A 22,164-nucleotide genomic window follows, 5' to 3' on the forward strand; every position below is an offset into this window, starting at 1 on the left:
TCATAAACTTAGAATCTGATTCCTGTCTGCCATGGCCTCATGCATTGATTAATTTATAAAGAAAATTCATATACATCCCTCCAAAGTCATAATATTTTATTTTATTTATTTTTTTATATAAAAATTATTTGTCCGGACATGTGGCCTCCTAACTAGTAAAATAAAAAATAAAAATTCTTAACAATCGATCAAACGAAAAATATTTGAAAATATTTTTTTCTTACATAGAATATTTTCTTTGATAGCTAGCGACCAAATTTGGGTAGGTAATCAAAACTCTACTTAATTCATCTTGAACCTAACATAGGCATTGGATGATGGAGTTTACAAGACATTGGTATTGAATACAGGTTAACCCTCACATTAGATATTGAAAACCTGCTATACAAGCCGAATGACTCCTAATGTAAGTTAAGATAGGATCGAGTCGGGTTGGTCTATTGCTCCATGTCGATCATCATTTTTTTTTTTCTTATCATTTTGGTATTAGAGGAAGGATTGAGATGCCACAAGAGCATCATCCTATCGATTCTTTGAACGAGTGTCCCAACGAAGATGTCTCGGTCCCCACTTACAATACTATCACTAAATCTGGACAACAATAGATGTTATATTCTACCAAAGCTTCTAAGATTGCTTACACTCTATTTCGATACCAGAGGTTGTTCAACGATCATAGATTCTTTTTACTGTTGAATGTATCAATATACATGATGGCTTCGATCAAAGTCTTTCTTAATCTAACATAACTAGTGCAAGCCCTGACTGGGATGATGAAATCTATCATCCCCTTCATCCCGTGATTAGCTCAACTCTTGGCTACACACACTAACCAACAATAATAGCAACAACCACTACCTCCAGCACCGGTGAACATTCCTCACCCGGTCAAAATGCTCGATAAGAGATAGACCTACTCAACCCTTTCCCGCCTGCCTTAAGCTAACTTAGGTTTCTAATCACTATGATCAACTACTTCACAAAATGGGTGGAAGCTGAACCACTTACCTCTATTATCAAAAAGCAAGTTGAGACCTTTATATGGACAAATATCATCACAATGTTTGAAACTCGGTTGAATAAAAAGAAGACATCTTTCTAACCTCAAAGGGAGGACACTTTGGAGGACTAAGGGATGAGAAGTGGGCATAGGGCTTAGAAGGATAAAGACTCGAGAGGGTTTAGGAGGCAGAATGAGTCCCTTTATTACTCAAAAGTCATTTATAGCCTCATGCATTAGCTTAATTGTCAAATATCTTGTTAGTTGCCTCTCGTCTATTTTTTTTTCGCTCATCCTTCTCACTCTACATGACATATAACCTATCAAACATATTTGTCAGTGACTCTTTCATCGACTTATTAGTTCAGTGCACCATTCTTGAACTAAGGATTCAGATCTACCTGATATACTATTCTCGAGCTAAACACCAATATTCACTAATTACACACTCTTCAGATTAAGTAGTAAAGGCTACTCGATATTTTCTTATTGGGTTAAGTATCGAAGGTTGCTCGATATGCTTTTCTCGGACTTAGCATCGAATGCTGCCTTATATGGCCCTTCTCGAGTAAGCATCAATATTCATCTGATGTGCTCTCATCGAACTAAGCATCAAAGGTTGTTCAATGCGTCCTCATCGAGTTAAGCATCAAAAGCTACCTGATGTGCTTTTCTCGAGTTAAGCATAAATATCTACCCGATGGGTCCTCCATGGGCCAAGTATCAAAAATCGTCAGATACATCATTCTTAGGCCAAGCATCATAGACTACTCAATATTCCCTCCTTAGGCTAAGTATCGAAGGTCGTTAGATATGTTGTCATTAAGCTAAGCCTCAAAGGCCACTCAATATGTCTTTCTTTAATTAAGTATCAAAGGGCACCTGTCGTGATATCGTTGGGCTAAGCATCGAAAAACTATTTGATAGCTGACCAATCTCTCTAACTAAGTGAAAATTGATCACCACTAACAGATGCAACATTTGTCAGTTTGCCCCGCTAATGAAGTTGATGCACTTCAAGATCTCTCTAGGAAGAATTCATCAAATACACTATAGAGGAGGGACAAATGGTATAAAAAATATTCACTTCAAATCATGTGGTTCATAGTTAGTCAATATAAGAAGACAAATGATCAATTATTTTTTACAGCATCCATGAAATAAAAAATATTCATGAAATATTTATGTTATGTAGAATATTTCCTCTAGTCGTTAGTAGTGAACTATACGCTAACTAAAATGACCCAAGACATGATTATTGACCCTTCTTACCCAAAACTTCATTTAGTCCACTTCAAACTTAGGATTTGCAGAGGATAGATATGCAAGAACACATCAATTAAAGTGATTATACAGTTCAATTATTGGATCGTCTAATTAATTTGGGGAATGGGGGGCGAATCTGATCTCGATGAATGACGCGGAATCAAATGCAGCAGCAGCAGAAGCAACAAAGAAGAGAGATTTGGGGTGTGGATTACAGGGGGAGGAAAGCTGGAGGTGGTCGTAGCGGTTGCGGTGACGGTGGTGGCTTGGACCGTTGAGAGAATAGCATTATTGGACGCCATGTTGGTGAGTCCACTCTGTCATCCTTTATCATGTCCCTTTATTCAACCACACCAGCTGTTGCTACCTTTCGACCTCCCCCGACTTCCCATGTGCTCGCCAGTCATCCCCTCCCTTCTCCTCCTGCACAAGCATGTCCAGCTTCCCTCAGATCTCATCACCGAAAGCGCTAAACTTGGATAAAAAATGGCTCTTAAAACTCTTATTAATCCAAACCGCGATGATAGCAGCAGTAATATTGGACCGTGACATGGTCAATCTAACTTCCATGCATAGAGGAACAAGCAGAACCCCGAGGAGCCCGTCATGAGCGCAATGTGTTTGTCGACGGTGCTCGAGGAAGAAGACGACAGCGGCATCGAGGAGCTGAGCAGCGCGATGGGCTTGAAGATGAACATGGCGTGCCTCAGCCCCGGACTGAAGAGCCAGTCGTGGACGTCCCAGTACACCTCCACTCGCGCCCTGCTCACCGTGATGCACTCGTTCCCCCGGAACTTCCACTGCAGATGCTTCACGTGGATGGCCACCGAGCCGTCGATCTTGACCACCATCTCCGGGTCGATGTTGCCGCCGATGCTACAGCCGCTGCTGCTGTACTCGATGGCGATCTCGTGCGGCCTGTCCTTGTCCTGGAACCGAGCTCGCGTCACGAACCGCGTCCTCCCGAAGACGTGCTCCTTCCTGGACACCAGGGTGGCGTCGATGGTGGCCGGGCGGCACCCGGTTTTCCGGTAGGCCTCCTTCTTGTTGTCGCCCAGCAGAAGCACCACCTCGTGGTCGGAGGCCACCGCGACGTAGAAGCCGGACTGCGGCTCCGGCTCGCCGGAGAATTTGGCGCTCCGAAGGTCCCACAGGACGTCCACGGCCTTCCCTTCCACCTGGAAGGGCCTCGAGCCGTGCTTGCGCCAGAAGTGCCATGGCCGCATCTCCACCTTGAAGCAAACCAGCTGGCTGCCGCCGCCGCCGCAGCAGCTTTCGGTACCGCTCCCTGAGCCCTCGTCGTCGACCGACACCGAGAGGCCGCGGACCAGCACGTCCCGGCACCAGGTGACGGTGATCAGCCGGCAGTGGCCTGCGATCTTGGTGCGGTAAATGGACGTGACGATGCTCTGGCCCGACTTGGTCGCAGCTGCGGTGGTGGGATCCTCGGGGAGCCGCTCGCCGGGAGCGAAGCAGGAAGGAAACGTAAATAGCGGGTCCTGCATCTAACAGTACGAGAGAGAGAGAGCCAAGCAAAGCTATGAAGACGAAATAGGGGATGAGAGAGACCAGAGGGGGAGGAGATATAGACTGCGGTCGCCCATCATCAAGTATAAAAATAATATGCGGAAATTAGAAGCTGACTCATGATTGGTGTTGGGTTGATGGAGATGAGTAAGAAAAGGGTGCAGCCCACTGGTTTGAATGTGACGAGGAAATTGAAGGAAACAAGGAAGAAGAAAAGGGGACTGGCTTTTCTTTTGCAGATCAAAGGACATCAACCCTTGGAGCAAACATGGGTGTTTGTACTGTCTCGAGCTTGGCTCGTGTCATCCAATGCAGTCAATCCTCTCACATCCTCTCCATGATTCATCATAAACTGGTTAAGCTGAACTCATCTTGGCGCTGAAAATAATGTTTTTGTTGTTTCTCTCTCTCTCTCTCTCTCTCTCTCTCTCTTGTGGGTGTGTGTGCCTGTGATTTCTGGTTATATGAATTATGGATGGATGGGGCCGTCGAAGGGTACATGACAGCAATGACCGGACGAAGAAGATGGAAGCACCACTTGCAAACAAAGCTGATCCAACTCCCATACAGCACCGATTCATGGAGAACCCAAGCTGAAGCATGTGAAAGATATATTTTTAGTTCCATGGCTTATAAATCCAAAAGAAGGTAAAGGAAATCAGTAACAGCTAATCTTTTAGAGTGACAGAAAGGTCACTGTTTAATTTTACATTGATTTTAAGTACAATGTAATTCATATTATAATATCATAAAAATTTGTCTAACTAATCTCGAACTCTTATCTTAAAAAATATATATGATATAAATAATTAATATATTAATTTTTTGTTTTTATGATTTTTCAAGCCTAATTTAATATGTCTCGGATCGATTATGCGATCGAATGTAATACGATTCATTTATTATCGTAATACTATAAAATATATTCAATTCAATTTACTATTTCAAAATACCTGATATACTTATTTTTTTAAATTTTTTTTATGATCAAAAGGTCTTTAAATCGAATTTGGGTGGATTCATATTCAAACCCCGTAAATCATATAATAATTCTTGAAGACAATAATATACTTATTCTTTAGTAATTCTAAAATAAGATTTTTTTTTGGATAAACTCTCCAAATGGATAATGGAAACTACATGAGAAATAGGAAGAAGATGTTTTTCATGAAGGATTTTGGTAAAGTGAGCAGAAAGTGACAAGTCACTGAATGATTCATAAAGTGGGTAAAAAAGCATCATTCAATCTGCAATAACATTTCCCTCTGATTGCTGCAATCAAATTAAAGATGGTTGACTGCATCTGCAAGAGAAGGAAAAGAATTGCCAATGATGGGAGTCCAGAGTTGCATGCCATTGGTGGCCAGATGGGACCCAGCCTACCAACCTTGTCCATGTTCATTGATTCCAAAGATGATCAAGCTGGTCCTTTTGTTTTATTTTCCCCTTTTATTTTTTTATTTTCTTGAGGTAAATGGAACCATCTACAATTAATTGCTGCTTTTAGATGGTGGATATTGGTGTTTCATTAGATATAGAGATAATGAATTATGGGTGAATTTTGAAAACAAAGTTTTCTTAATGAGTGGTACTCCTTTATATATATATATATATATATATATATATATATATCTCAAAGGTCATGATTAATTTACCTAATATCTGAAATGTTTCCTGATAATATAATGAAACGATATCTATTTACACCCGATGAATAATCTAATTTTTTAAAAAATAAATTTATATTATTTAAAAAAATTATAAACCTATTCAAAAATATTATAATATATTCTTATATATTGTCTTTTTAAGGATATTTTAAAATATATGATAAATAATGAGTACCCTTCACAAAATATGATGTAGAGGTAGCTCCCTAGAAAAAAAATAAAAAAAAAATTTCCTAGAAATTCACTGATTACTTAATATAATTTTAAAAATATTTTAGTTATTCAATAATATAAATCAAATTCAGATTTGTTGGGGCACATGCGACACTCCAATAGCAGGCTACCACGTGTGTAGAGGGGGGGAAGGGTGACATCTAATACTGTTCCTGCGGAGCAGCAGAACTTCCCCAGAAAGCAATTTAATGGCGTCCAAAAATACGCATTGGCGCAGACGTATTTGAGACGTCTGTTTTTGTTTTCCCGCAGCCGGACACAACAGGAGAAAAACGAAAACAAAAAACAAAAACTCCGACCCCACGCATGCCAAGGGGCGCCTCTCCGCCCGGCCTTTTATTAACACCCGGATCGCGAGCAATTCGACTCTCTGTTCTCTTTGGGTAAATGCGTCGAGCAATTTCAAAGCTTTTCCAGGATTAGTGCTCGAGAGGGTTGGGGACTGGCGGAGAAAAATGCACGGAGGTTCCACGCCGGAGCAGGAGCCGGAGGATCCGGAAGCCGAGTTCGTGGAGATCGATCCCACTGGGCGCTACGGCCGGGTCAGTTCTCCCAATCCATAGCCCTTCCAATCCTTTCAATTTGCCGGATAATTGTCGTATTTGCGGCCGGTGGCCTCTTTTCATCACGGCAATCCCGTGCTGAAGTTCTATGATAGCCGAACACGATTGCTTGTTGCAAATTATTGATTGATTATGCCCTAATTCGTTCATCCTCTGTTGCGCTTGATGTTGCAGTATAAGGAGGTTTTAGGAAAGGGGGCTTTCAAGACCGTGTATCCTTAATCCGTGGTTCTTGGCTTAAGTAGGGTTTGCTTGTTTGTAGTTTCCTTTTTGTCTGGTTGTGTGTTGGCATTTTCGAGCTGTTTGGAATCCTTGACGAGAGCGCGATTTGCCAGCTACAAGGCTTTTGATGAGGTGGAAGGAATAGAGGTGGCTTGGAATCAGGTGAAGGTGGCCGATTTGCTTCGGAATGCCGACGACCTGGACCGGTTCCACTCGGAAGTTCACTTGCTCAAGACCCTGAAGCATAAAAACATCATCAAGTTCTTTAACTCATGGGTCGACACCAAGAATGATAATATCAACATCATCACCGAGGTCTTCAACTCTGGGACATTGCGTCAGTGCGTCCTTTATCCACCGCTTTCGGTTTCTCTTTAAGAATATTCATATTTATTTTGTTCAGCTAAGATCGCTAGATAATTGTTTATTGTCTGTTTGCTGAATCAGGTACAGGAAAAAACATAAGCATGTGGATGTAAGAGCATTGAAGAAGTGGTCGAGGCAAATCTTGAGTGGGCTTCACTACCTCCATAGCCATGATCCACCAGTAATCCACAGAGACCTGAAATGTGACAACATTTTCATAAATGGGAACCAGGGGGAGGTGAAAATAGGTGATCTAGGATTGGCAGCCATTCTTTGCCATGCTCACTCCGCTCATAGTTGCATTGGTGAATACTGTCTTCCTTTTGGTTGGAATGTTGAATTTCAAATGCTTGTAAAAGTTGGAATAAGTGGTTTTTAGCAGTTATTATGTTGTTGCAGGGACACCCGAATTTATGGCTCCAGAACTTTATGAGGAAGAATATAATGAGCTTGTTGATATATATGCATTTGGCATGTGTTTATTAGAGTTAGTGACATTTGAGTACCCGTATGTGGAATGCACCAATGCAGCACAAATATACAAGAAAGTGACCTCAGTGAGTTTACTATATATTCATGGTCGATTTAACTTTTCATTGTTAATTTACTGAGCACTGGATTCATTAATACAATTATTTTGTTTGGTTGCTTCATTTGACTCTTGGCATGATACTAGTTCGAAAATCTTTTTTAGCATATTACTAGAACAAAATGTAGATAGTGTCAATGTCATCACATTATGTATACTTGTGCTTTTCAAGAGCCTCCACAAGCAAGGGTCAACCTTCATATGAAGCTCAACACTGTAATGGCCGTGAGATACCTTATGCATCTTGATGACTTATGATGCCTTGATGCATTTGATAGTGACCATAAGTTGTTAGATGAGTCATATTGCAACTAAAGGCTATTAAAAGATCATGAATTAGATGCTATTTTTTATTTTTTGTATAAAAGAAACCCCTGTGTTTGAATACAAGTTCCTTAATATTGAGATTAATCCATCTTTTGAGATGGTTGAGTTAGGTCTTCTTCTGTGTACTTAAGGCATTTGGTTGAAAGTTCTTTTTATTGAAACTGAATTGTTCTTGTTCAGTCATTTTGGCTGCTTCTGTAAGGATCCCTGTTTAACTCATAATCGGTTTTAGTGTACCAAAGAAATGATACTGATGAAACATGTGTTAATCCCCGACCTGGACTCACTAACCAATTTGGACCAGCTGGAAATAAACCAAGCTCGGTCGAGAAACTTGTTACTTGGGTAATTGGGTCAAATTTGGATAAACTGATCACAGATTGGGATTTTACACTAGTCCCAGATCATGTTTCCTGTTCTGATGTGACAGCTTATCAAGTTGAAAAAATAATCTAAGTTTGTTCTCCCCCACACTCAAATGTAGCCACCCTTACTAAGTGGGTCATGGTTCATTAAGTTCTGTATTTCATTCTTTTATGGTCAGGGTAGCAGATCATTAAGTAAGTTGGGATCATGTGCTATGATTTGACAGATTTTAACATATCCTTTTTTTTCTTTTGCTCTTTGATAAATATTTTTTCGTACATAATGATGCTTGAGAAAATGCTAACTTCCCATTGTTCCTGTCTAATAATTATGTTATATTTCTGTGTGTTGCCATCATATTGTAGAAATTGTCTTTACACATCCGAGTATAGAAGGTTTTTGTTTGCTCTGTACTTTATCATTCAAAATATTCTAGGAGTTCCTTTGTGTGACTGGGTTCCTATGTTATTTGGAAGTTTCACACAACTTTACTCCTGTTCCATTTGTTTTATTAGTCTTAAGGAAATATTAACTTAGTTGAATGTCATAAGCTTAATGCCTACTTATGTCAGGTGTTTTGCAAAATGATTGTCTGCAGTGGGCTGTCTGATGAGTCTCATTATTGACATGTAGGGAATCAAGCCTGCTTCATTGGCTAAGGTAAAGGATCCAGGAGTCAAGAGGTTTATCGAAAAATGCATTGCCAATGTTTCTGAGAGATTGCCCGCAAGGGAATTATTACTAGACTCTTTTCTCCAAGAAGATGCAGACACTGACAGCATAGGTTATTCCCTGAGATCATCATCAAGTCAATCAGGTAAAGAAAGATTGGACTGGATCTTATAATGGTCATAGTATATTTGTTGATGTTTATGAGACATGTATTTCTCGTGATTCTGTCATCCTCTTTCCCTTGGTAATTTTAGATTGCAAATGCAGATAATGTTGGTCATTCCAATGCAAGTACTATTTGTGGGTATGACCAACTAGAACCAGCTACAGCTGGTCGAGATTTCACTGTGGAAGGTCAACGCAAAGACCTCAACACAATATTTTTAAAGCTACGGATTGCGGATTCAACAGGTTTACAAGTTTGCTTCTTTGTTTACTTGTGACTGATGTATCTGTTCGTAATTACTCTCAGCTCAATGTTTCTGTTGCTGATTTGTTTTACCATAGGTCAAATTCGCAACATTCATTTTCCATTTGATATTGAGGCGGACACATCAGTAAGTGTTGCCACAGAAATGGTGGCAGAATTAGACCTTACGGATCAAGATGTCACAACGATTGCTGCAATGATAGATGCTGAGATACATGCCTATGTCCCAGAATGGATGTCAGGAGAAGCTTTTGAATATCATAGCAATTATGTAACAGTTTCTGATTGTCATAGCCATGATTCGGAAGCTGCAGATGAAGTTTCTGCTTTGCCCAATGAATTAGACAATCCAGCTGGCAATCTTACCCTAGAACGGCTCCCTTCTGGTCGGAAGTATTGGTCTGATTCTCCAAAGGCAACTAGTGTAGACTCTCCATCATCTCTTGCACACTCAAATGAATGTTCTGAGTTGGAATTGCACGGAAGTGAAGACATATCTCTTGAGGTTTATGATGGGAAAGGTGATTCCTTTAAAAAGGATGGCCAGAGGACATCCCAGTCAATTCACCGCTCTTCACCTAAACAACAGATACGTTCCCCAGGTTCTGGTGATGGTGGTGACAATAATCTGGGAATTGGGTCATTACTAATATCTTATAATGCGAGAAACCCATCCTCCACTAACAGTCTAAACCGAGACCTGGATGAATCACCTTCATGTGCTGGATTTCAGTTGTGTAACCGTGGAGTCCACTCTGGACAGCTTGAGGGCAGTGATACCAAACTAAATGAAACTTTTCTTGCAAATAAGTCCGAGGATATGCAGTTCATTGTGAAAAAATTAGAGCGTTTGTTGACTGAGCAGCAGAAGGAACTTGATGATCTGCAAAAGAAGCATAAGGTTGCGATAGCAGAAATATTAAAGAAACTTCCTCCTGAGCAACATAGTGAAGTTCTAAGGATATGCTGCTCAAAAGTCAATATTAACAGGATGCAAAAATAGATATAATCTATACAAGCTCCCTGGCCTCAGGTCCCTTCTCACTGTCAGAGGCGTAGCCAGGTCATAGGAAGCTATCATGTAGATGATCCTTTAGGACCATCTTATGTGCCGACAGTCTTTGACTTTTCCTTACTCCACGTGTGACCACTAGCATACGATTGATTTCTTTTCATTTTTTTCTTCAGAAAATGATAAAGTTTAGTAGAAAGCATGCGATTTGATTGCTTTTAGGGATTTTTCATATTTTAGATGTGCCTTAAAATCACCTGATGCTGGTTCATCCGCAATCTTAGAAGAGCTTATGAAGAGCCAAAGCAATGGGGTTCTCTGGAGATTCCGGAACATGTGCCTGCCTGCCAGGTGTCATAAAATGTATGACATATTATGGCACATGTCTAAATTATCTCTGCTTGTTGTGGTGCTGCGATATTGTCACTGACCGTTGCTGCAAACCCTGTACCCTGAGAAAGTGATCTACTGTTGCAGTTGGTCTCACTACCTCTTCATTTTCTGGTATAACCAACAGTTGAACGGGATAACTTGTGTACATTCAGCTACTATACATGTGCTGATGGTATCATCTTGCATATTTTAGTAATTACTTTGTATTTATCATTGAGTGCAACTAACAGTCGTATCATGTACAATTAAATCCTTTTTATTTTTTTTGGTTTTATACCAGTGTATGTGGTTAAATCTTTGGCTTGGTTATGTATTCATCCATGCATGTTAAAGCTTTAAATTTGTGTGTCAACTATGGAATATGGTTGGATAGGCTGAACTTGATTCTGCTGTGAACTCGTGTTCTTTTTGTAATGGGTAATTGTATTACACATAAAAGTGTTATTTCTTTTTGCCTCTGTCACCTTTTGAAGTTGGTGTGATGCTGTGTCTGATTTGTTCTTTTCCACTCATCTATCTTAAATCTTTTTACCTCTAATTTCACTTTAATTCTCAATTTTTATGGTGGAAAGAAGTTGCTGTTCTTAGTGTGTATGATTGGTATAAACCGATGTACATGTACAGAGGTACTTGTGGTTATTGCAAGTAGAATTTCGCTTTTATTTATTCCTGACGGTCGACACAATTTACTCTTTGGGTGGACCTCTTTTTGTGTTATTAAGATATAAATCTTGATGTTTTCAATTTTCTTCATCCGATGATGTGGCTATGAAGTTATGAGCTTGGCAAGAGTAAATTTGTTGTTTTCTTCATCACATTAACTCCAGGTGTTTCTAAAGGTTCTTCACATTTCAATCTTGGTAAATGATTTTGGAGTTTTGGTTTGTATATCAACTGAGGTTGTTATTCTAGCTGGTGTATCGGAAATTATATTCAATTTTTGCATTATTTTATCCAGTCCTATATTACAAGTACAGGAATTACAATGCAATTTTTTACTTGTTTCAATAATTTGGTTCGATCATGCATACTTTAATCTCTGAGATTGCACTGTGATACCTGATTTCTTCATGGCTCGTTGAATGATGGTAAGAATTCCACTTGTTGTCAACTCATGTTTATTAGCATTATGATCCCTTGTGCTATGCGTCCATATTCAAGTCAGCCTGTCTGTTGACCTTTTTTTTTATTCTTTCCCAATCGATGTAGTATTTGTTGATTTGTTTAAATTCTTGTGATATTTTGTTTTGACTTATTCAGGTCCCCGAGCATGGGATCCTCCTCGGAGCCCAACTTAGGATGCAAGTATATATCCCTTTCATGATCACAAACTTTTACTCTCTGATGCAGGCTGTGCCGTATCACTCCAGCTGTGACTCAATCATCACACTCTACCTTGTGTTCCAAACAAGTACCTCATCCATGCGTTTAATGGTTTCATGCTCTCGACACATTATTATTATTATTATTTCTCTTAAAGCATCCTACCATGTGAATTAGCTAACCATGCAGCTTTCACCCAAGTGCATCATCACCTCTCCAACATATTCCCCAGGCTTGGTTCTTATTTTTGTGGAGTGTCCCACATGTTCTTAGTAGTTAAACATTTACATGTCAATTAATTATGGACAGAGAGCTTAGTTTTAGTCTTGTTTGAGTGCAGCTTTTTTCTTTTTGTAAATAGCTAGAGATTAGAGATTATTTGTTGTTATTACTTGTTGAGTCCACCCACTTGCTTTTATGCTTGCTAGAGATACTAAGAGTTAGTTCCATTGTGGACAGATAAGCTTGCAGATAAATACTCTGGGCAGATGAGAGGGATAGATACCTCCAAACCTTGTCTTTGTAAGTATCCCATCCCCATACCTTGTATTTAATTATATCATTTTCTTTTATATGGTTTTAGTCAAAGATGATATATATTATTATCATCATAATCAACTATTGTCATGGCTTATATGGTTATTGATTATTATCATAATCAATCAACCTTTGGTAATTTGTGGATGGATGTAAATTTACTCATAAAATTAATGCAGTCTTACTACAATATTCAAGTCTCTTGTGAGATTTATTTTCTTGGTGGATCCCAACCCCCAACCGGGTTCCATGTTTATTTTTAATTGCTTTTGCTTTATACGTAACAGAACAAATAAAAGAAAGCAGAAACAGTTCTCGGATTTGTGAAATGGTTCAGGTCTTATGTTTCAGAAACAAAAACGAGGCTTCTGTTTTCAGAAATCAAAACAAGTTTTCCGTTTTTAGAAACAAAACAGCCCAAGAAGGCAAACGAGTCTGGCTGGCTCGGGATAAGGATAAGTGGAAGGACAGGACAAGAAAGCCGTTTCCGGACCCCAGAGAGAGACAGAGGGAGACCGACAGAGAGAGAGAGAGAGAGAGAGGGGGGGAGGGGCGGGGGAGTGAAGAGGGCTATTCTTTTTCCTCGCTCGCTCGTTGTTGTTTCCTCCGCAGCCGAACTTGAATTCCACGCTGTCGAACTCCACTTGCGTATTTTTCTCGTTACTCTTCGTGCTTCCTCGTGTTCTGCTGCTCCTCTTCGAGACGCCGGTCACGGATCACACGAGGACTCCGTAGTTCCCCGTATCTCTCCCTTCCCCTTCCCCTTCCGCTTCCCTGCCATCTCCTCCATAAGGAGAGGAAAGCGGAAGAGGAAGAAGCGGAAGCAGCACCAGGGCACTCCTCCGCTCACCGGTGAGCAGCGTGTTGTCGCTCGCCTGCATCGCGTCCGCCATCGAATTCAGGTGCGAAATTTCTTTATTCCCCCTTCCTCGGTCGAGTCAATTGGGATCTGTTGTTGAGAGCTTGGATGAAATTTGGGCGTTCGTTTGTTGCTCTAGTCAACGACTCGGCGGATAGTTCCCATTTTTACCAAAAGATGGGTTTTTGGTGCTGCTATTTGTTGTGGATTTGATTTAGATTGATGTGATAAAATTTAACCGCTCGCCCTCTTCTCCCCACATCGTAGATTGTACATGAACCGTGCCAACGCAGCTAGAAATAGAAGCTTTAGCATCTGGGGTTCGTTTGACGAACACCCATCTCGTGCAAGAAGAGATTTTTCTGTAATGTGTCGTTAATAGCGGCGCGTTCATCATGAATTTGCAGCCGGACAACCAACTTGGCTATATCTTGTTGACGTATTAAACCACATTTCATTTTAGGTGATTTGGCAAGGACACGAACAGAAATGTTCTGCACACCCAATCTTTAGTATGTGGTGTCTTTGTTCTTTAACTTTTATCCTATAAGAGGAGTTTCTCTGATAGAATCCTCAGCATTGAAAGTAAGCTTTTATGATAAAGTAAGAAATTTGTGTCCTTTCTTTCAGCCCTCCTCAGTTGTCTTAGAATTTGCACCGCTTATGAGTCCAAAATTTGACCTGTTATGCACCTTTGCACGTGCGATCTTTCCCTCCACTAAGAAGGACAGTTGACTCAGACTCGATGAGTTGAGAAAAGCATGTGAATGGTAGGTACTAGAGCAGTGGTGGAAAGTCAGATCATAGAATACTGGTTGTTCTAACTAATAGTAATGTGATAGACATATCAACTTCATTGCAAACTGAGGGCAGTTGTTATTTTTTGTTTTATCACCGGACAGAATTGCAAGATAAATAAATGTCTATTATTCCTCAGTCACAAATATCCAAATTTTTATGGCTAATACTCCATAGATAGTTTGAATTGTATAGGAATAATGATCAATTTTAACGTGAATTATTTGTAAGGAAACCCTGCCCTCTCTGATCCATTTGATATGTAATTTCTTTTCTGTCGATCTGCCCTGCAACTTGTGCTTGAATTCCTGTTGAATTCGGTTGTTCAGCTAATTCAGCAGCATTGATGCACTATATCAACTTTTACAATGTGTCATACTATCTGATGAAGCCATCTGACCTGAGGAGTCAATGGTGTTATTTTTGTCTTTTGGTGCTCATTTCTCTAGCTTTTAATTTCATTGTTATTTAAATCCTTGTGGTTTTTTTGTTAGTAACAATTTGCTTTGAATAAGATGCTTTCACTTTAATTAGATATATATTTCTATGTCGGTCAACTTTTTGATGCTTGAGATGTTCAGTTATTTGTTGGGCTTAGAGCAACTTACACTGTTTTTACCTCTTTTTGAGTATCTTTTATAAATTTAGGTTTTCATGAAGGCCCACTTGTCCTTTTGAAGAAAGTAATTATGAACTTTCTGAGCAATGTGGAGCAGCTTTGAATTGCAAGAATCAGTCCGTCTTTGTGATCTGAAAACACATGGCAAAACCTGGAAATATGGGGCACAGGTTTGTAGCTTAACTGTTCTTTGGCTTCAAGTTCTTATGGCAGATGAAAGTTCTGAAATTTGTTGATCTGCGTTCAATCTTCTATTCGATTTGATGATTGTTGTCACTTTCTGTTATGGCTTGCAGTGGATTTCTTAGGTATCCAAATGACTGTATGAGAATTATTATAAACATATTTGTTGGAGTCGTTATAGGCTTTTTTATTGGAGTTTCCTTTCCAACAGCTAATATGCCAAAGGTACACTTCTATCTTTTGCTGAACATACATGTTCTGTTGCAGTATTACACATAAGGATTTTACCTGGTTAATTTGGCAGCTCCACTTGGCTGGTAGCATCACCACATGCATTGAGGACAAGAATTCAGGCTTTGCAACCCAAGCATTGCTGAATCACACTTGGCCTTCTATACATAGTCACAACGGAAACAACTCAACAGTACATTATAATGATACCTCAAAGGTATTTATTTTAAATAGTATATTAACTGTGAGATATACTTCAAATTTCTTTTGTGGATAAGTAAATTTTTTTGTCAAATTCTCAGTAATATACACAGTATTTAATTGATGGCATGACCTCTGTCAATATTGAACTTGTTCAAAATAATCAAAACATGTCAGGAAAATCAGAAAAAGAATGAAAAGATCTACTAAATTCTAAAAAATATATATTTTTAAATTATTTTGCCTTATGCAGTTTCTTGATTTATGTTGAAACCTGAATAGGTAGGATGATCTAGGATAGTTTCAGCAATAACTGTGTAATTTTTATGATGGTCTTCTATATTTCTTTGTTTTTTTATGTTACAGCTGTGGTAACATCAAATTTTGGTTCCTAAGGCATTTGTGCAATAATTAAAATTTGTGCTTCTTTTTTAACATAGGTAACTGTTCCTTGGTTCCTAAATAGGAACATCAATAAAAGTAAATGAGCCTAGAACGAAGTCTTGAAAGTAAAGTTTTGTTCCAGTCAATTTCATCAGAAAGGACCCTTCTGTAACTTCAGATGTCATATCCTAACCCTAACAGTCTTCGAATGAATAATTTAAATTATAGTGCATCCACGAAAGTGTCAAAATTTATCTGTTTCAATGAAGATGCTTTGGTTTAAGTAATCTGTTTCATAGTCTTTCTTAAAACAATCCAATGGGATGTGTATCAGATTGAGAAGATTGGTACTTCAATTTTCCTGTACTGATGACCATATCCTTACCAGATTTTTTAAATGGTCTAGATCTACGTTCCTAAAAATCCCCGAGGTGCAGAAAGGCTCCCACCAAATATCATCGTATCCAAGTCAGATCTTTATCCACGAAGGTTGTGGGGGAATCCAAGTGAGGTAAGTGCTATTGTTATTTTTCACTTGAATATTGGTATTGCTTTATGTTGTTATTGTGTGATATTTTATATGCATCTTGGATTATTTGAATGAAAACTTTATATTACTGACTGTAGTTGCTGATAGTATGCTTGGCAGGATAGATATATCTTTCCAATTGGACACAATCGTTGCACTAAACATATTCAAATCTCAAATCTGTTTTGCATTATTTCATTTTAGTAAGAACTAAATTTTCAGTTTCTTTCTTTTTCATTTGTAAGATGGGCTAATATTTGTATATATTGGCTACCTTACATATACATGAGATTGAGAATACCATAAACCCCTTTATTTCATTATAACACTAGTTTCGCCCAAGCTATCTCATTGTTCATGAACTTCTGGATATGTATGCATGAGACTGACTAATTAGCATTGTTGTCATATAAAGCCAATTACAATTCTGCAATTGGGTATTCCGTATGTAATTTCTGTGATGTGCTATGCAAGTTTGGAGGGTTTTTTTTTTGTTGTTGCAAGTTTGGAGTTGCAGTGGCTCTTTAGATTAATAGAGAAACACTGACAGTGTAATATGTTTAAACTTTATTGTGAATATTTTTTCCATTTATGCATAATCCACAAAGCACTGATATTTTGTGATCTCTTCATAGATTGTCTGTATAAATGCTGAACCTAATAACACTGCACTTTTGCTGATCATGTAAGTAATTTACTCACTTTTGCTGATCAGCTTAGTTGTAGGTAATTTACTCACTAGCTGGAGAAGTGCATTGGTTTAGTTTTCATAAATGATTGATGCTAGATAACTGTCTTACTACCTAGCAAAGAACTTTGCATGATGAAAGCAACCAACCGAGAAAAACCAATGGATCATTCTACTTCTGTTCCTTTTATGCTTAACGCGTTCATTTTTTTTTCTGTTTCTGCTAAGGAAACATATGGTTGATGTTCAGGATTTTCAGATACAGCAGAAGTACCTAGTAACTTTCACAGTTGGATATGACCAGAAAAACAACATCGATGCAGCAGTTAAAAAGGTTAGTGGAGGAGCACCTAAAGTGATCCCTTTTTTAACTGCTAGCCTAATGACTCTAGGTAGTGAGTGCTGTCAAGCTGATGTAGCTTGTTCTGAGTGACGCTTCTTCCCCTCTTTCTGATTCTTGGTCTTTCAATCAAAAACTTCAGTTCAGATTGCTACACCCATGCGACATAGTACACTCCACCACCCACTCTGAGGACTTGGCTTAAATTAATCTTTTTATGCCACATTTCTTTTCCATAACTAAACCCACTTCAGGTATAATTTGAATGTATTTTATGGTCAGCATATGTTGAAATATGATTTTGTGCATCTTCATATCTGATGCTAAATAGTTCGCCAAAGGAGATATAGAATTTCATATGCTCCTTAAGTTTTTAAGAACCTTCAGATATTGGCATTTGAAATATGCAACAAACCTATTAAAAGGATGTTCCTGAGATCATGCAGAGGAAGTCTAGCTTATAGTCTTACATAATAAAAGTACTTGTGATTCTTTTTTACAGAGTCTCGATAGTATAATGCATCTCTTAGGCACTGACATGCAAATTATTACTACGTTTCAAGTTTGCATCTGACTTGTGAGAAATTTGATGTTGTAGTTCTCGGAAAATTTTACAATCATGTTGTTCCATTATGATGGACGGACAAGTGAGTGGGATGAATTTGAATGGTCAAAGCGGGCTATTCATGTTAGTGCCAGAAAACAAACTAAATGGTGAGTGAAGAATTTCAAATCTTCTTACACAGAGTTGCAGCACGGGTGACAATTGAATTATTTAGACATTCTGATTCTCCTGTTTGATTCAAGGTGGTTCGCAAAACGGTTTTTGCACCCCGACATTGTGGATTCATATGAGTTCATATTCATTTGGGATGAAGATCTAGGAGTCGAGCATTTTGATGCTGAAGAGTAAGTGTGGCTTTCCCTGCTTGAGTATGCATGCTAAATTTTTGATGCACCTGTAAATTAGAAATTGCTTTGCCGCTGCAGATACATTAAGCTGGTAAAGAAACATGGGCTGGAGATTTCACAACCTGGCCTACAGCCTAGTAAAGACTTAACATGGCTAATGACAATGCGGAGAGAGGGAAGCGAAGTCCATAAGTGAGTTCTCATTCGATTCAATTGATCTATTTTATCCACTCTTGTTTCCTTTCATTAGAATACCACCACATTTTATTAGACCGGCATAAAGAGTTACATGAATATGAATTCTTGCTTTCCCAAAAGATTCATATTGACATTATGGTTGGTTTTCGACAGAGAAACAAAGGAGAAACATGGCCGGTGTTCCGACCCTCATCTTCCACCCTGTGCTGCGTACGAAGCCATACTTGTCTCATTTCTACCACTTTATAGTCACTCAAGACTTGTTTCTCATCCCTTGTATAGGTTCGTCGAGATAATGGCGACTGTGTTCTCCCGAGATGCCTGGCGTTGTGCATGGCATATGATTCAGGTATTTTCATCTCTTTTCCTTCTCTCTCTCTCTCTCCATTCCTTCATATGCAACTTCGAACGCCATTATCATCAATGCAGAACGACTTGGTTCACGGATGGGGTCTTGATTTTGCTCTTCGGAGATGCGTGGAGGTACTTCGTCGACAACCGGACCTTTTCGTGCTGCATTTTGATACTCCAGTTTAATTTCTTTCGCAACTCCGATCCAGGGGGCTCACGAGAGAATTGGAGTCGTGGATTCGCAATGGATCGTTCACCAAGGGATTCCTACGCTTGGTAACCAGGTAGGCAGATGAGTCGATGATGAGCAGCAGCACTATGTTTCTCTGTGCTCTAACTTCCTCTTTCCATGTCATCGCAGGGACAGAAACAGAATGGAAAACAACCATGGAAGGGGGTACGGAATATATTGCTTGCTTGCTTGTTCACGTCTTTTGATCTCCTTATACTGATGCTAAGAAACTTGTGTCGCCGTCACCTCCGGCAGGTACAGGATCGGTGTAGAAAAGAGTGGAAAATGTTCCAAGATCGGATGGCCGACGCTGAGAAGGCATACATATCGAAGAGATGGTGATGAAGCCACCAATCTGTAGAACACGGTGACTCCGAACGTGATCGATTCGACAGGTATCACCAATCGATATAAATTATGTACTCTCGATGGTAAGAGGAAAAGAACCTGCTTTGGATTATAATCTTAAAATGGAGATACAACTCCTTTGTGGCCATGTAAATTTTGATGCTGTTCTGGTATCAGTCCATCTGATAACGAAGCCTCAAGAGACCTAGCTAGGGCTTGCCCAGATCGGTAGCTCCATTAGAGGCTCCGCCAAGCTCCCTTCTTTCTCCCTGCACAACGACTCCCACGTACGCGCGCGCCTTCGCTAGCTTTCCGATGACCGCCTCTTGCGCTTCCACCTGCAACACGTAAACCCTGTTTTTGTTAAAGCCCTACCTAACCCTGGTTTCTTTCCACGTCGTCGACGACTGCCCGCTGGGTATCCACCCCCGGCGGCGGCGGTGATGAGGTGGAGCAGGTCGGGCGAGAGGCGGTCCCACTGCGCCAGCTCCCGCCGGTACCGATCTCTCAGGTCGTGGAGGCAGCGCCTCAGTTCCGCCTCTGGGTCCGCTGGCTGCCGGCCGATCCTGCTCCGCCTGCGGCGGCGCTTGTAGACGAAGCCCCCGTCTTTGCTTCTGTCCCATCGTCTTCGTGTAGCTGTCTCATTCATCTTCTTCTCTTTTCTCGTTTCATATTTTGGCTCCTCTTCTCTTCTCTTCTCATCTCTCCCCTTCAATGCTTGGTCATAAGAGGACGAAAACAGTGGGACCTAAGTGGCGAGGTAAAGGCGGCCACATGAAAATGACACGACAGGAACATTTAGAGTCTGAAAATTGAGATTTTTATTTTTGAGGAAATCGCCCTACTTTTAATCGAATTAAAATTTTTTTTTTTCATAGGTCGAATAGAGGTGATGGAGATGGAGAATTAATTGGTCGAAGATAAGTTTACCTTCACAATGATTTGGGCTTTTCTTGTTGGTTAGTATAGATTGGGACATGTCCCCAGACACATGTCTCGCCGGACGCGGAACTTGCCGCGTCTGGGCCTGTCCACCTGTCCTCTTGCTGGTGCACCACCACTTCATCTCCGCGGCACCGCCACCTGGCTTTCCTTGTCTGCTTTGAGCGAAGGATTTCCCCCTCGTAGTCACTGCTCCTCCCCCGTTGACAGTGGGAGGAGAAGAGATGCGTGCATGTGTAAGCTTCCCACCAACTTCTTCCTCCATATCAGGTGGTGGTACCACGCGGAATTCATCCACCCCGCTATAATAAACACACGATTGCCGAGGTTGCATGTCAGCAGTGGGGTGAGGAGGAGGGAGAAGGTGGGAGAGAGATGGGGTTACACAGCCTGCCGAGCGCCGCCGAGGCCTTCTTTCCCTTCGCGCTGCTGGCTTACGCTTTGCTCCCGGTGGCGCTGCTGGTGGACGGGGTCAGATGGGCGGTGGTTCGAATGATCGGATTAGGCGGTGGCGGTGATGGGGAAGAGGAGCGCATGCCAGACGTCGGAGCACGCGTCGTGGTGTGGAGGCACGAGGGTGGCGTCGACGACGGAGAGTGCTGCGTGTGCCTCCATGGCTTCGAGGCGGCGGCGGAGGTGAGCCAGGTGGCGGCATGCAGGCACTTCTTCCACAGAGAGTGCTTGGAGAGGTGGCTATCTCACCTGTACGCCACCTGCCCCCTCTGCAGATCCATGGTGTAAGCTTCGTGTTGCTGCTGCGATTACTTCCTCTTTTGGATTTGGATCAGCGGTTGTATTGGATTATGTGATTCGGAGATGTCGCCATGGATGGATACTGCAGAATCCATGCAACCATGTTGCAGTGTGTTCATGTATCGATTAGAATCATCATAAACTAGTATTAGTACGTAGTTTGTACATGAGAACAGGGGATTCTACTACTACTTGTCATCAATATCTAATTTTGATTTCCTTGTTTTTACCGAAGATTGATGTCTTCTTTGATCGAAGAGAGACCTTTTCTTGTGATATATTGCAGGCTAATAATTCGAACAAATTCCCTTCTACCAGCTGTCATTGTCTGGCTGTGTCTCTCACAGTCTCAAAGTCGACAGAGGCACATCACGACACAGTTTCCTTCCGATGAGGAAATGGAATTAGGAAAACATCAAGTAATATTAATCCTATTCGATTAGCCTTAACTTAATGAAGTTTTTGAGATTCGTTCCTAAGAATTATTATGAACTTATTAAGATTTTATCTGAATAAAAACTAGCAGAAGCATTAGACACACATCAAGATTTATTTTAGAGTCCAAAATCTTGCAGGATTCCAAGGTTTTGAGTTGTACAGACGCAAGCATTTGTTGCAGTGGCTTTACAGGAGGAAGGCATACGGAGGAAAAGGGTCAGAGGGGGAGGGACCGGAGGCGGTGGGACGTGCAGTTGCTGCATCCATCTGGCCATCGTTTGGACCCATTCGCATTGAGAAGGTAGAGCTTCGTACTCGTCTGTCGATGGTGACCGGCGCTTTTGGTCCTTTCTGCTGCTACGGCCAAATGCAATTAAAGAAGGAAGACGACATGTATGGATCCTTCTTATGCATGTCCCACCTATACGTCTGTGCCTTTGGCCATTGAGAATTCTTAGGTTCACGATTAGCAGTCAACCTATCCCAACTTTAGTTCACTAATTTTCTGCTGGAGGTGGGGAATTTGCCATGAAACTTCTCGTGGGTTGCTCTCTATGTGGTTGCTATCGAAGCCACTCTTTTTCATGCTTCAATTCCTTATATCTTATTCCTCCATCGTACTAACATCGTTATTGATGAGTTATTTTCGTTGTGTTTGGTC

At 40.5% G+C, this 22,164-nt stretch overlaps 4 protein-coding genes across 7 annotated transcripts; 3 read left to right on the forward strand and 1 right to left on the reverse strand.

Annotated features, from left to right (window-relative positions):
- Nucleotides 1–2,306: 2,306 nt before the first annotated feature.
- On the reverse strand, nucleotides 2,307–4,197 carry LOC103968448 (uncharacterized). The gene is made up of 2 exons (XM_009381675.3): nucleotides 2,783–4,197; nucleotides 2,307–2,689 (listed from the first exon to the last, which is right to left on the reverse strand). Exon 1 carries the CDS (start codon nucleotides 3,769–3,771, stop codon nucleotides 2,821–2,823), a length of 951 nt encoding a protein of 316 aa, XP_009379950.2. The 5' UTR covers nucleotides 3,772–4,197; the 3' UTR covers nucleotides 2,307–2,689; nucleotides 2,783–2,820.
- A 1,849-nt stretch (nucleotides 4,198–6,046) lies between these two features.
- On the forward strand, nucleotides 6,047–11,095 carry LOC103968449 (probable serine/threonine-protein kinase WNK2). Its single transcript, XM_018820003.2, has 8 exons — nucleotides 6,047–6,239; nucleotides 6,435–6,472; nucleotides 6,596–6,823; nucleotides 6,930–7,153; nucleotides 7,248–7,405; nucleotides 8,764–8,947; nucleotides 9,070–9,213; nucleotides 9,310–11,095. Exons 1-8 carry the CDS (start codon nucleotides 6,153–6,155, stop codon nucleotides 10,233–10,235), a joined length of 1,989 nt encoding a protein of 662 aa, XP_018675548.2. The 5' UTR covers nucleotides 6,047–6,152; the 3' UTR covers nucleotides 10,236–11,095.
- A 1,932-nt stretch (nucleotides 11,096–13,027) lies between these two features.
- Nucleotides 13,028–21,299, forward strand: LOC135651250 (uncharacterized). 4 transcript variants are annotated; one of them, XM_065171202.1, is made up of 15 exons: nucleotides 13,029–13,399; nucleotides 14,785–14,943; nucleotides 15,070–15,181; nucleotides 15,261–15,404; nucleotides 16,179–16,283; nucleotides 17,240–17,323; nucleotides 17,928–18,043; nucleotides 18,137–18,238; nucleotides 18,320–18,433; nucleotides 18,593–18,649; nucleotides 18,722–18,788; nucleotides 18,869–18,922; nucleotides 19,000–19,074; nucleotides 19,152–19,187; nucleotides 19,278–21,299. In XM_065171202.1, the coding sequence occupies exons 2-15, from the start codon at nucleotides 14,915–14,917 to the stop codon at nucleotides 19,362–19,364; spliced, it is 1,182 nt and encodes a 393-aa protein (XP_065027274.1). In that variant the 5' UTR covers nucleotides 13,029–13,399; nucleotides 14,785–14,914; the 3' UTR covers nucleotides 19,365–21,299. The 4 variants fall into 4 exon arrangements, with proteins under 4 accessions (XP_065027276.1, XP_065027274.1, XP_065027275.1 ...); XM_065171203.1 differs by having other exon boundaries at nucleotides 14,815–14,943; XM_065171201.1 differs by having other exon boundaries at nucleotides 13,030–13,399; nucleotides 14,803–14,943.
- On the forward strand, nucleotides 20,688–21,299 carry LOC135651251 (RING-H2 finger protein ATL51-like). The gene has a single exon (XM_065171205.1). The coding sequence runs from the start codon at nucleotides 20,688–20,690 to the stop codon at nucleotides 21,051–21,053; it is 366 nt and encodes a 121-aa protein (XP_065027277.1). The 3' UTR covers nucleotides 21,054–21,299.
- Nucleotides 21,300–22,164: the final 865 nt, after the last annotated feature.

The sequence above is a fragment of the Musa acuminata genome, chromosome BXJ3-10 (assembly GCF_036884655.1).
Source record: "Musa acuminata AAA Group cultivar baxijiao chromosome BXJ3-10, Cavendish_Baxijiao_AAA, whole genome shotgun sequence".
NCBI classification, from domain to species: Eukaryota; Viridiplantae; Streptophyta; class Magnoliopsida; order Zingiberales; family Musaceae; genus Musa; species Musa acuminata.

Bases quoted from the DNA above. Each gene is read 5' to 3' on its own strand.
- LOC103968448 (XM_009381675.3), bottom strand. From the start codon at position 3,771: ATGCAGGACCCGCTATTTACGTTTCCTTCCTGCTTCGCTCCCGGCGAG.
- LOC135651250 (XM_065171202.1), top strand. From the start codon at position 14,915: ATGGCAAAACCTGGAAATATGGGGCACAG. The intron at 14,944-15,069 runs GTTTGTAGCTTA...TATGGCTTGCAG, and splicing joins CCTGGAAATATGGGGCACAG to TGGATTTCTTAGGTATCCAA. The intron at 19,188-19,277 runs GTACGGAATATA...CACCTCCGGCAG, and splicing joins GAAAACAACCATGGAAGGGG to GTACAGGATCGGTGTAGAAA.
- LOC135651251 (XM_065171205.1), top strand. From the start codon at position 20,688: ATGGGGTTACACAGCCTGCCGAGCGCCGCCGAGGCCTTCTTTCCCTTC.
- LOC103968449 (XM_018820003.2), top strand. From the start codon at position 6,153: ATGCACGGAGGTTCCACGCCGGAGCAGGAGCCGGAGGATCCGGAAGCC. The intron at 7,154-7,247 runs GTGAATACTGTC...ATGTTGTTGCAG, and splicing joins CTCCGCTCATAGTTGCATTG to GGACACCCGAATTTATGGCT. The intron at 7,406-8,763 runs GTGAGTTTACTA...ATTGACATGTAG, and splicing joins TATACAAGAAAGTGACCTCA to GGAATCAAGCCTGCTTCATT.